Source organism: Mus caroli, unplaced genomic scaffold, assembly GCF_978045245.1.
Source record: "Mus caroli unplaced genomic scaffold, Mus_caroli_1 scaffold_9, whole genome shotgun sequence".
In the NCBI taxonomy this organism is placed as follows: Eukaryota; Metazoa; Chordata; class Mammalia; order Rodentia; family Muridae; genus Mus; species Mus caroli.
In genome coordinates this window covers 67528861-67541401 of record NW_028227264.1, presented here as the reverse complement: position 1 = coordinate 67541401, position 12541 = coordinate 67528861, and the positions used below count along the sequence as shown (strand labels likewise).

General features: G+C 46.6%; 1 protein-coding gene across 6 annotated transcripts in view; it reads right to left on the bottom strand.

The window, feature by feature from the left end:
* The window catches only part of Rhobtb1 (Rho related BTB domain containing 1), a 136387-nt gene that overhangs the window by 10806 nt on the left and 113040 nt on the right, over nt 1–12541 (bottom strand). For all 6 annotated transcript variants that reach the window (XM_029482899.2, XM_021173633.3, XM_021173636.3 and 3 more), the window contains 3 exons: nt 9766–10736; nt 7820–7938; nt 1314–1464 (listed from right to left, as the gene is read on the bottom strand). In XM_029482899.2, the coding sequence (XP_029338759.1) occupies nt 1314–1464; nt 7820–7938; nt 9766–10736 (1241 nt within the window). The remainder of the gene's footprint in view (nt 1–1313; nt 1465–7819; nt 7939–9765; nt 10737–12541) is intronic.

Genomic DNA, 12541 nt, shown 5'->3' with positions numbered 1-12541 from the left:
CACACTTCTGGAAAGGGCGTTCCCACTGTGGCTTCCTGGGCTTAATGTCTGAAGAGTAACACACTCGTTTGGATCTATGACTTCAGTAGAGTGAAGAATTTTATTTTATTTTCCTAATTGTGATGTTTCAAATCCTTTCTTTTAAACTGGGGAAGAAACACGAATAGAAGGGAATTTTATTTCTAGGTAGGTAATTTGTGTGTACGGGGGCAGAGAAATCAATCTTTTACCTGAAGTCATCACTAGAAGGTATAGTATATTTATATGTATGTGTGTGTGTTTATGTGTATGTATATATGTATGTGTGTGTGTTTGTGTATGTATATATGTATGTGTGTATGTGTGTGTTTATGTGTATGTATATGTGTGTGTTTATGTGTATGTATATATGTATGTGTGTATATGTGTATATGTGTGTGTTTATGTGTATATGTGTGTGTATGTGTGTGTATGTGTGTGTATATGTATGTGTGTGTATGTGTGTGTATATGTATGTGTGTTTATGTGTGTGTATATATGTATGTGTGTATGTGTGTGTATATGTATGTGTGTGTATGTGTGTATGTATGTGTATATGTAAGAAGCCAACGTTGAATAGGATGGCTTGTTCTCTAACTCATTTTATCAGCTCATTCTTCAGCCAGTTCTTACTGAAAGCCAGTGTGCATAGACAATACTCCCAGTGCAGGAGGAAGGCCAGCAAATACGACAGTGTGTCTCTACTTTCCCTGGAAACAAGCGAGTACAGGGAATTAGCACCTGGATTGCTAACTGACACCTCTGGGGAAGCACAAGTCTGAACGTTTTCAAATGAGGGGTTTAAATGCATATATTCCACCCAGACCTGCTCCTTTTTACCAATCTATAAGCTATAGAAAAGACTCCTGAGGTTAAGTCAGATCCCAACCCCCCACTGCTTGAAATGAACTTGACAGTGTCAGAACATTTTCAAAAATAGTTTAAAGAGAAAGGAGACTTCTCAAAACCAAATATGTGATGCTCACTGCGCCCACCCAGTGTTCAGATTTTGTGGTCTGCCTAAGACTCAGCATGTGTGCAACGTGTACCTCCAAAGCCAGGCGCCCATCATTGGACATTGATGTTTTCATTGCCTAGCAGGGCCTATCGCAGAGGAGCATAGGAGATACTTGCTGTATCCAGTTTGGGCTGACGGAAGGAGCTGGCTTTGACAGCCCCCGGCATGCCTATTCTGTTCAGAGAGATATAAATCAGAGTCTGACCCTCGATCTTAGTTTTGTTTAGGTGTCATTTCAATCAGTGTGGCTATTGGACACAAAAGTCACCGGCCTTACCTACGAGTGCAACCAAGTGTGTCAGGCAAAATCTGTTTGCCAAGGCAATTAACTCCAGGGGGTCCAGGTCCAAGTTGGGTGACAACTGCTTGGTGTAGAGGTATTCCAACACCGCCTGCATCGACATCTTGTTTATATTTGGGAGGTGAACCTGCAACAGTGTAAAGAAGGCTCAGTGCTGCTATGGGAACTGGGGGCTCGTAGGGAACATGGGGGAACTGAGGGCTCAAATGGGATGTGGGAGACCTGGGGGGTTCATACGGGGCATGGGGGCTGCACACCTTCAGGCTAAGGGTCCCAACCACATGACCTAGCACCTGGCAACTGCAGGTACACTGTTCCGAGGCTGTGCAGAGAGCGCCTGCCGTTAGTATTTATGGCTGTAAACATTAACAGTTTGATTTGTAGGTGACAAAGAGTGTTGCTACCTGTCAGAGCCCGGAGCGGAGTTTTTGAAATGGCTATCTGGGCATATAAATCAGACAAACGGGTCGTAAATGTGTTATTACATTATTAGCCCTCCCTGTCAAGAAGCTGAGGGTACTCTGTTGTGGAGGGAGACATCTGGCAATGTGACAGACGTGAGTTGCTGCTAGCCATGTGTTTGCAGACATGACAGAATCCCACTCTCAGGTGGCCAAACAGGCAGAATGACCACACCAGCGGCCACGGTGACAGGCTGGGTTCCAACAACCCATCAGCATCTCTCAGTACTTTGTCTATACTTCAGTTCTTTCTCACACAACCACACAAGCCCAGAACTACACATATATCATTGGGTCTCAGCAGACCCAGAGTGGCCAAAGGCCTCTGCTGTGGTACATGTGGAGACTCTGTTTTAGTTGGGTGCAGGGCATGATCCCTTGCAAAAGCCTCTTTCCCGGGTGTCTAGAGCTATTGTTATATAACACGTTACACTTTCAAGGAATGACCTGAGGCCTAAGTCCTAGATGGAGGAGGTGGGGATCTGTTTCAGTTCTTCACTAACTCCATGTGGTGGTTTAAATAAAAGTCGCCTCCATAGGCCTGTGAGGAGTGGCGCTATTAGGAGGTGTGGCTTTCCTGGAGGAAGTGTTGTCACTGTGGGTGGGTTTTGAGATTTAGGAGCTCAAGTCAGTCCTAATATCGCTCTCTGTTCCTGTTGCCTGAGGATCCAGATGTAGAATTACCGTTTCTTTTTCCAGCACCAGGTCTGCCTGGATGCTGCCACCATGATGCATCTCTGAAGTGCAAGCCAGCCCCAATGAAATGTTTCCTTTATAAAGAATTGCCTTGGTCATGGTCATGGGGTCTCTTCACAGCAACAAAACCCTAAGACACTCCACAAGGCGGGGATGGACACGGTATAGAATGGTGTCCTTGTTTTTCTGACTGGAGTGTTACTTTAATAGAAGCCTTTGTGTGCAGCTTTCCACACACCCCATCTAATTTGATCCTTCCATCTGTCCCAGGAAGAAGAGACTATTAATTTTGCTATTTAACGGACAAGGACACAGCAGTCAAGGAGGCTGAGTTTCATGTCCAAGGTTGGAGGGTTTGTCAGCGGGGACTGGGACTTGAGCCCAAGGAGTGCATTTCTGAAGTCCCCAGGCTGAAATGCTTTCTAGACTGGGTCCTTATGGCGACATTTTGGTTGCAGAGCGAGAGAGCCTCTGATTTCATAAATAGTTCTGCAAGCTAGAGTTCCAGTTTGAAAGATTGAACTATTATAGACTTCTTAACTATGGCAGTTAACAAAACAGAATAAAGCATATAAAATACATCACCTCTCAAAAATATATATGTATGTATGTATATATGTATGTATATATGTATAATGTGTGGTTGCATCTCTCTATATTCATGATTATATCTGTGCCTTTCCTATATACACTCATGTAAAGAGGGGTTGCTGAGGATGACCCTGTACGCACACACACACACACACACACACACACACACACACACACACATTTTATGTGAGCTCGAGGGTGAGCTTTCCAGAACAAAGCTATTGCCACTGTTGATGTTATTCTCCTGGGCAGTCAGTCACCGGCCATGTCTGAGGAGGAATACACTTCCAGGTAGAGTTATTTCTGTAACATGTCATGGGGAAGACTTGGAACGAGCTCTTAGAAACAGTAGGCAGTGTTTTACCCCCTGCTCTCAGACACAGACGTGGAAAACAATGATTCCCTGAATAAGCTCCTGGGTCGTTAGCACCGACCGTCATTTCAAGTCCTTGGTCTGACCCCTGTGATGACGGAATGTGAGGAGTCAAAGCTGATATTATAATCCTAGACTAGCTCGGAGCTAAGATGGCCACTTGCTGCTGACAGCTCCACCTCTCCTGTCCCTTCAGTTTCCAGCACAGACTGGAACAACACATACTGGTTCACCTGTCCCCTGCAGATGTCGGAACACCCCTCATTCCCTGTAGCTGTCACACTGGCAATAAGCTCTATCATTGTGCATCTTAACTGGGCACACTGTGTATTTGCTTATACACACATATATACATAAAGGTATATGCATTTGTACTGTACCAGTAACAGATCGACAGGAGCCACAGGGTGAACACGTGGTGAGAGCTCATCTCTAGAACAGTGTTTGGGTTCCTGGGGATTTTTTTAGGTACTTGAGTGCTAAGGTGCACAACTTTCAAATTTAACCCATTCATAGTAAAAGCATTCACGTTTTACAAAAACCGCTAAGAGCTTTAATTGCAGATGTTGGGCAGAGAGTGTCTGCTGTCTCAGCTGTTGATGGGGGGGGTCTTTTCTTTCAGAAATGGAGGTGTGCAGTGTGTCTTTGAAGGGACAGGGTAAGAGTATGTGGGCTGGCTCAGAGTATGTCATGAAGTGTGCCTGTGGGCACATGGGTTAAGTACCCCGTGGTGGCCCTTATCCATGCTAACATTACTTCTTCACTGAGGCCAGGCTTTGGAATCTCTAAAATTGCCTTAGCTGTGTTTGCTAACTAAGAGCACTTTTGGACAAAAAGACCACTGAAAATACAGATATGACAGGCATTTCCTAAGTAGAAAGGAGTTGTTTCTGGGAACAGGGAATGAGAGTCTAGTGAGCACTGCCCTGGTCTCCTGCGTCCTCAGAACTGCTCTGATGTGTGTAATCTCCAGCAACCACCTGTTTCCCTTTCGATGGTATGATGTCAACACCTTTGAAGTGATGACTCATACTGGCAGGTCTTCTTAGGGACCCTTAGGAGTCACTGAGGAATGAGAAATACCAAACCCTTTCATAACATGCGTTTCCACCTCGCTGCTGATTGCTTATTAAACAAAACAAATCCTGTTTCTGTGATCTCCACGCTTATAATTAGCCATGTAACAATAGGGAGGACCTGCTCACAGTCCTTGAAAACAACCCGTACAGAGCCACAAGAGATGGGATATAGCTGTCCACACCCTACCTACCCAAGGCAACACCACAAAACAGTGATGTGACCAAAACACAAAAGAACTGCACCTTCATCGGGGCCCTGCGTTCCTCTTCAGTTGGTTTAACATTGGCATTGGGAAGACTGGGGCTGTCATTACAGACATTCTCACATAGAATGGGTAAGTATTCCAGAGCTAGCCCACTGCTTACTGTAACCCGGCATGCATTTGAAATGGATGGCTTGCCAGGTCCCTCGGTGGGAAGGAATGAGGTTTATTGCTACACTAAAACTAATGAAGGAAAAACAAAAAGGTAAACAAACAAACAAATGGTAAAATAGAAATGTCTTCTATATTAAGGGATAAAATGGAAAGCGGCTCTCGTGGCACGCTGTCCTCTTTTCTACATACATGTGTATAAAGTTCCTCTCTGGACCCTGAAAAAAAAAAAGAAGTGGGCTGACTTTCAGGGGGTAAGTCAGCCTTCCCCAGGACAAAACAGACTTAAAATGATGATCTAGAATGACTGGGAAGATGGTTTCCACAATCAAGAGCACTGGCTGCTCTAAACAGAGGACCGGAGTTTGATTGCCAGCACCCACACAATGGCTGGCACCAGCCTGCAACTCCAGTTCTACGGGATCTAACCTAGACATCACATGCAGGTAAAACAGTCATATACAAAAAAAGTGAAAATAAATCTAGAAAAAAAAATAAAGAAACCTTTAAAAAGATGACTTAGAAAGGCTAATGTTCAATAATAAGGATAGAGCCAAGTCCTTCCTGGAAGACATGGTGAGCATTTCACGCGTGAGGCTCAGTTCTCTGTGTAACCACTGCCGCCTCCCTGTCTTTGATTAGAAGATGAGCTGGCAGCTTCTCCAGAGCCCGTTACAGGAGGAGCACCCTTACCTCACAGTGAGAGAACTTAAGGGTAGTGACAGCATTTGCTGGACACTGCATATGCTCCAGGCATAGCATGCACACTTCCATGTTTAGCCTGCTCTTGGGAGCACTCTCTCTTGCCATTCTTGTCTAATAGATGAAGGAGGTTTAAAGAAGGCTGGCTGCTGGCCCAGGTCACAGTCACACTGAGATAAACAGTCCATGAACACCTCTTATGGTCTCTTAGAAACAGTGAAAAGAGGCAGGGGTGGGGTGGGGTGGAAATGTCAATGGGGTTGTTAGGGATCATAAGATTTTGATGACATGGGGTTGTGATCTGCCCCCCACCCCCATCCCTGCCCAGGGGCAGTAATCTCTGCCCTGTGCTAAGTTTTAGCTTCAGTCCTCAGAGGGGAGAGCTAGGGCTGAGTCCTTCTAGAACCCCGTTGAACAGGTGGCTGCTTTTCCTGCCTGGGTCACTCACCACATAAGGCATGTGTGTGCTCACATGTGTGCTGCTAGGTTTTGCTTTGTTCACCTCCACTGCACATGTTAATCTGGAGCGATTAGAGTCCCTTCTGTGAAGGGATAAAGGGGATTAGCGTTCCTCTCCTTGGGTCAGTGCAGACACTGTTGCTCTGTGACTGGGGTCTTGACCTTGATCATCAGGCTTTACTTAGCAAAACAACACTGTAAGCTGGTGTGGAGGGGCTAGAAGGATAAAGGGCCCACATCAGAAAATGCCAGTCACCTCAGGTTAGATGGAGGGGGAGGTACCCCAATCTTTCCTGTAAGAAGGCTAGACTCCAGTCAGCATCAATGCTGACCAAGACTATGGTGAATAGCATGGACTAAGTGCTCAGGAATTACTTCGTAAACACAGGCTCTAACACACCTCACAACCCAATCTGGGTCACGACTGAATGCTTTACCAAGGGAGACTCAGAATGCAGAAGTCACTTGCTCCAGGTCACCCAGCTTGGGGGTGAAGAGTTGTCTTGGGTCACAGGGCCCCTTCTCTGGGTAGCTTCCATGCAATTGAATACCCATACCTTTGAGCACACATGAGGGAGACTTAGCAAAAGCTGCAGGGCTGTTTTCTGGGGTCTGATTCAGCAGCAGCTGTGGTTTGTTCTGGAAGGAGGAGGATGGCCCAGTGACCTTCTCAGCTTCCGCCATTCCTGGCTTGTGACTCTAGGATTCTGTTTCCCTACTTGGAGAGGGAAATGTGGGCTCCTGGGGCACTGCGGGAGTCCTCCGTGCTCCCCCTGGGAGCACCCCTTTTAAAAAGTTAGCCTTTGTTTTCAGTATTCCTTTTGAAAAGTTGGAAGAGATGCTGAAATAAGCATCCCAGCCCTTAAGGACAATAAACTTTATGGGGTGTCCCCTGGGTTAGTGTGTGTGCGCGCACGCACGCACGCACACATGGGAAGATGCTAAGGAATACTGCAAAACTCAACAGAAGTCCTCGCCCCACCTATACTTTGTTAGAAGTGTTTGAATGGAATTATTTTTTTTTTCCCAGCAGTGTTTGTAGAAAGATGAAGACAGTGTTTTGTTTTGTTTTTTTTTACAAGAATCCCTGAGACAATCTAAAAGTCTTTTTTGGGGGGGAGGGGGTAGGACCAGTCTGCTTTTGCTGGACCCATGCACTTTGAAAAGGGTGTCCAATGCCGTGAACACTCACCCGTTTCCTTACACACACGCACACATGCACATACACTCAGACACACTCACATACATAAACCCCACTCCTAGCCCACCAGCAAGGTGGGAAAATCTGCGTTTGGCCTCCAGGGCTGTGGCTCTCCTGGACCTCAGGGATCACTAGGTATATGCACCAGGTTGCAGACGACACGCCCGAGGCTGAAAGACTGGGTTGGGTAAGGTCTCCTGCCTGGTTAAGGATGGCGCTGGTCCTCCATTGACTAAAGATATGTTTACTTCCCCAAACTTCTAGAAGACAGGATCTTATACTTGCTTTTGATAGTATCTCGCCTGTGGACTTGTGCTAGGAAGTATGACTGGCCATGACTCTTTAGCAGAAGAAAGGTGTGACAATGCACCCTGGCACTCTCACATGAGTGACTGACCACCTACCATCCTTCATGACTGCAGACACAGCAAGTGTCTACACAGCAAGTCTCAAGCTAAAGAACAGCCCTCGGAACTCTTTCATGGAAGCTGGCAAAGGGGAACCATCTGGGCTACTTAAAACCTTCTGGGCTTCCACCTGACGTACCTCACGGTTGGAGCTTTCCACAAAGGAACCCCCAAACATGGCCGCCATCCACTCACAGCTACAGATCAGCAGCGGCTTGTGGGCGCTGATGGCTCCATCATCCAAGGTAAATGTCACGTCTGCCAAGGAGCAAGGGAACAAGACTGTGAGCCAGCTTTGCCAGGGGTTTCACCCAGCCTTCTGCTCTGGGCACATCCAGTAGCTGGTGTCTCTCAAGTTCTCTTCCAGGCCTACCAGTCCTACCTCAATCCATATATTTGGCATATCCAGCTCCCACATCGAGTATACACTGGAACATTGTACACAGGATCACAACACAAATTCTCAGAGCCAGAAAGTAGCAGAAAGGAGAGGATTATCTTCTTGTGTTTTCCCTTTTGGGTTTGTATGGCTTTTGACACATATACACATATGTAATGTCAACCCTGGTGCAGGGCTTACGAGTTTAAATGTGAAATTCACATATGTTTCATAGGTACCCTGTATACATATCCTGCAAGCATTTTCAATCAACTCAAGACATGGCTCAGTGCTTAATTTACTCTTAAGTTGTCTTTTTTTTTTTTTTTTTAATTAGCATCCATGATTGTGTCTGGGTCACTGTGCCCAGTGCTTGAAATAAATGTTTCCACTTTGATTTTTGTCCTGTCAGGACAGGCATGAAGTTTACTACATGCTGACGCTCAAAAAGATGGAAATTGGAACATTTTGGGTCTTGGATTTTTCAGGCTAGGGATGGATGGTTGGCATATACAAGCCTTGTTCATCTATCTCTTATTACTGGTTGGTCACGTGTGTCCTAGGTATATAGCTGTCTCTCTGTCTCTCTCCTTCTGTGTGTGTATGTGCACATGCATACAAGCATTAAGTGAAGGTTATGGATCACTTCATTCCCAATTTATTATGAAATGTCTAACAACTGCAACACTCTAAGGATGTGTGCGTGATTTATTGTAGCTAAGAAAACAGAATACCCTTCCTATGCCACCTATTATCCATCTCAGATGTCTCAGTTACCCCTGAGGGACATGACGGGGCTTCTCTTCCATACATGGATCCTAGGAGAACCCCCACTCCCGCCCCCGCCCCCCTCTTGTCTGGCCTTGTCTGGGCAAGCTAGAGAGGAGTCAGTCAGCTTTCATGGATGTCTACCAGTTAATCTAGTACCTATTCACAAACACATTCTTTTCAGCAACATTCTGGGCTGCTTCCACACCATGGCAACCAATGTTTGTAGTAAATGTTGCTCCTTGCTTTGAGATGAACCGGGTGACTCAGTCCCTGTTCTTGTGGAATTCCACGGCAGGGATTATGGAAGACAAACATGAGCTCAGGAGGGAAGCTTTTACTGAGGAGTCTGCTTCTTTCTCCCCCTCCCCCCGCACTCCCCCTTACATACCAGGATAAAGATTTTAGAATAAAAATAGTGTATATGTATTAGACAGAGCGATGGGAAGGTCAGTACATCAGACTGGAGGCAGTCTCCAGAGAGCTTGTTTGTGGAAGGACACTGAGGGCTGTGCATGACATAGTTATCCAAGATGGAAGAAGAAAGACCAGAGCCCAGGAGTTCAAGGGCAGAAAATAGACCAGGTGTTGTCACATCATCGGCTAAACGCCCCTGCACCCCTCCCCTCCTCGTGCCTCTCTCCAGGAGGCCTGCTCTATCCTGTGACTACTTAAGGTTCAGGGACTAGGTTTCTGTAGTGACAAGGCTTGGCGTCTTGTCCTCACCCATGCCGTTTAACTGACTTAGTGATCTGACCCCTCAGGTCCTTGTTTCTCAACCTCTGCAAGGTGGAAAGATCACCTCTCAGGTCTGAAAAGCGACTAACTAGCAAAGGTAAAGTTGATCCCTACTGTCTTTATCAGTTCTCCCGCCCCGCCCCGCCCCGCCCCCACCCCATCCCTCAAAGGCCACCATGGATCCTTGGGGCCCTGCTCACCTGAGAAGGTGCCCTTGCTGAGACATTCTTTGATCCGATTGGCTTTCCGGACGTGGAAGGCTTTTGTGATCTCCTGGTTCATAAAGGCCTCCTTGTTCATGATATTCTCTACCATCATCCTCAGATCAAACATCTCCAGGACCTCGGCCATCTGAGCCAGCCCCAGCAGATCTTTCTCCTTTTCGTCCAGCTGCCCAGAGTAGAGGAATCTCAGCAAGGTCCGGAAAGGGCCTGACTGCATCGATGGGTCCAGCCTGACCACGGTCACTGGGCCCACCCGCTTGGAAATGGGGTTGACCCGCACCTCCCTGTGCATGCTGACAAACCCCTTGCTCCAGCCGGACAGGGTGTGTCCCTCGGAACCCAAGGCTTCCATCTGCAAAGCCAAACTCTCAGGCAGGTCCTGGCCTGAAGACGCTCCTGGGTCAGCCTGAGGGGTCCTCTGGGGGCCCTCCTTCCCTTCCTCGGCTGATCCAAGACTCTGCGTCCGCCCCTGAAAATCCCTGTACAGCACCTCCTCACCAGCTCCTCCACCCCAACCCGGGGATTCTTCACACTCCATTAAAAAAAGGTCGTAGAATTTGGAAGAAGAGGTAGCGAGGTAAATGCGGTGCGCAAAGATGTGCTCCTGGTCATGGAGAATGAAGAGGACGTCGGCGCACAGGGGGTTGTCCAGTAAACAGGCAGCATCGCTTGTCCCCGCAGACGGACACTCGGGGACCTTGATGACCGGGGGAGGAGCTTTCGGAGGTAGGAAGGGCGCCTGAAGCAGAGGCTTCTGGACTTTTTTCAAGTGGGATTTCCAGAACTGCAGGTGCCGGCGGGAGATGAGGGCTGCTCGTATGGCATTGTCAAACACGTCCTTGATGCCAAACTGGTCAAACACGCTGGTCTCGTAGTACGGGATGCCAAGTTCCTTTGCTACCTCGCGGCCTTTTTCTGGGGGCAAAATGTCACCTCTCTTTATGGGCCTGAAAAAGGAAAATTAAGTAAATACATACAATCAGATTTCTTTGAAGGGGGGAAAAACGAAGAAGAGTGTCTAAGTTCCCAAAAGAATTGTACAATTAAAATCCCATGCACTTCTTACATTTTTGTGTTTAAAATTCTGTAAGGCTCTTAAAAATTCATAATCAATGGTCACTCCAAGATAACAGATTATGGTGATAGTAAAACATACTGTTAGTAGTAATGGTAATGGTGGCAATACAAGTATTGGCTTTTGTTATCTATGTGATGCTGAGCAAGCAGTCTAACCTCTTTCTTTTTCTCTTTCTTTCTTTCTTTCTTTCTTTCTTTCTTTCTTTCTTTCTTTCTTTCTTTCTTTCTTTCTTTCTTCCTTCCTTCCTTCCTTCCTTCCTTCCTTTCTCTCTCTCTCTCTCTCTCTCTCTCTCTCTCTCTCTCGCTCTCTTTTCTTTCTTTCTTTCTTTCTTTCTTTTCTTTTCTTTTCTTTTTTTTTTTTTTTCGAGACAGGGTTTCTCTGTGTAGCCCTGGCTGTCCTGGAACTCACTCTGTAGACCAGGCTGGCCGCGAACTCAGAAATCCACCTGCCTCTGCCTCCCAAGTGCTGGGATTAAAGGTGTGTGCCACCACCATCACCGCCCAGCAGTCTAACCTCTTTTAAGCCTTTATTTTCCATCTTCAATACAGGTATAACAACCCGGGCAAACATGGGCCCCTTAAAGAAGAGGCTTAAACAGGATAATAAGTACACTCAGCATTGTTTTCAGTAGATGGGAAACGCTTGATAAAACTTATCACTCCTAAGCCCGGTGGTGGCTCACGCCTTTAGTCCCAGCACTCCAGAGGCAGGCGGACCTCTGAGTTTGAGGCCAGCCTGGTGCACAGAGTGGGTTCCAGGATAGCCAGGGCTACATAGATATCTCAAAACAAAACAAAACAAAACAAAAGTTATCACTGCCATGTCTGTCTTTATTATCACATTTCATTTTTTTATAACTTTAAAATGTACCCACATCGACTATCTGGGAGTTCTGTGAAGCACTATTTCATTCTGTAGTGAGAAGAAACAGGCAAGAAGTTCAATCACCTAGAGCACATATACAAGCTACTAGAAACTTCTACTAAGTGGTTAATATCCAGACTTCCCAACTCTTGGTTCAGTGATCCACATTCAGTGGCTTCGAAAGTCTCTCTCTTGGATTCATGAATCCTTCTTCTGTATTTCCTCCCGCTTCTTTCCATCTGCCCCTATCAGCCTTTTCTTTGGACTGGTACCCAAGTCTCCTAGCTGGCCTCGCCTCAGGATCTGCATTTAGAGCTCAGAGTTCCTTCACTGCAAGGAGTGTTAAAATAACATGGGTAAGGCTCAGCCAGCAACTCTTGTCAATTTCTCCTGTTTCCACAAAGCCAGTGGAACAGAGCCCTCGCCCTTTTGGTCTGGCGCACAAAACTCATTTACAATTTAATCAAACCCAGGAAGGCCAACGTAAGCAGCCTGGTGCTGGGCTTATGATAATAGCAGGGAGAAATTCCAGAACAGACCAGATGCGATTTGCTACAATTCTTCCAGAAACACAACCCTCCGAGTCTGACAAGTGCTCCTGGAGATTGACCTTTTAAACACTTTGCCTTTGATGCCAAAAGTCATATGCTTCCCAGGCCCTGGCCCAGGGGGACAATGACAAGACTGGATGGAATTTGGATTTGAAGACCTGGACTGAGGGAGAGAAGGAGGGAGGAATGGAGGGAGGGAGGGCACACCTCAGGGTGCTGACAAGGGTGGAAAGATACAGGGAAGAAGGTCCAACTTTAA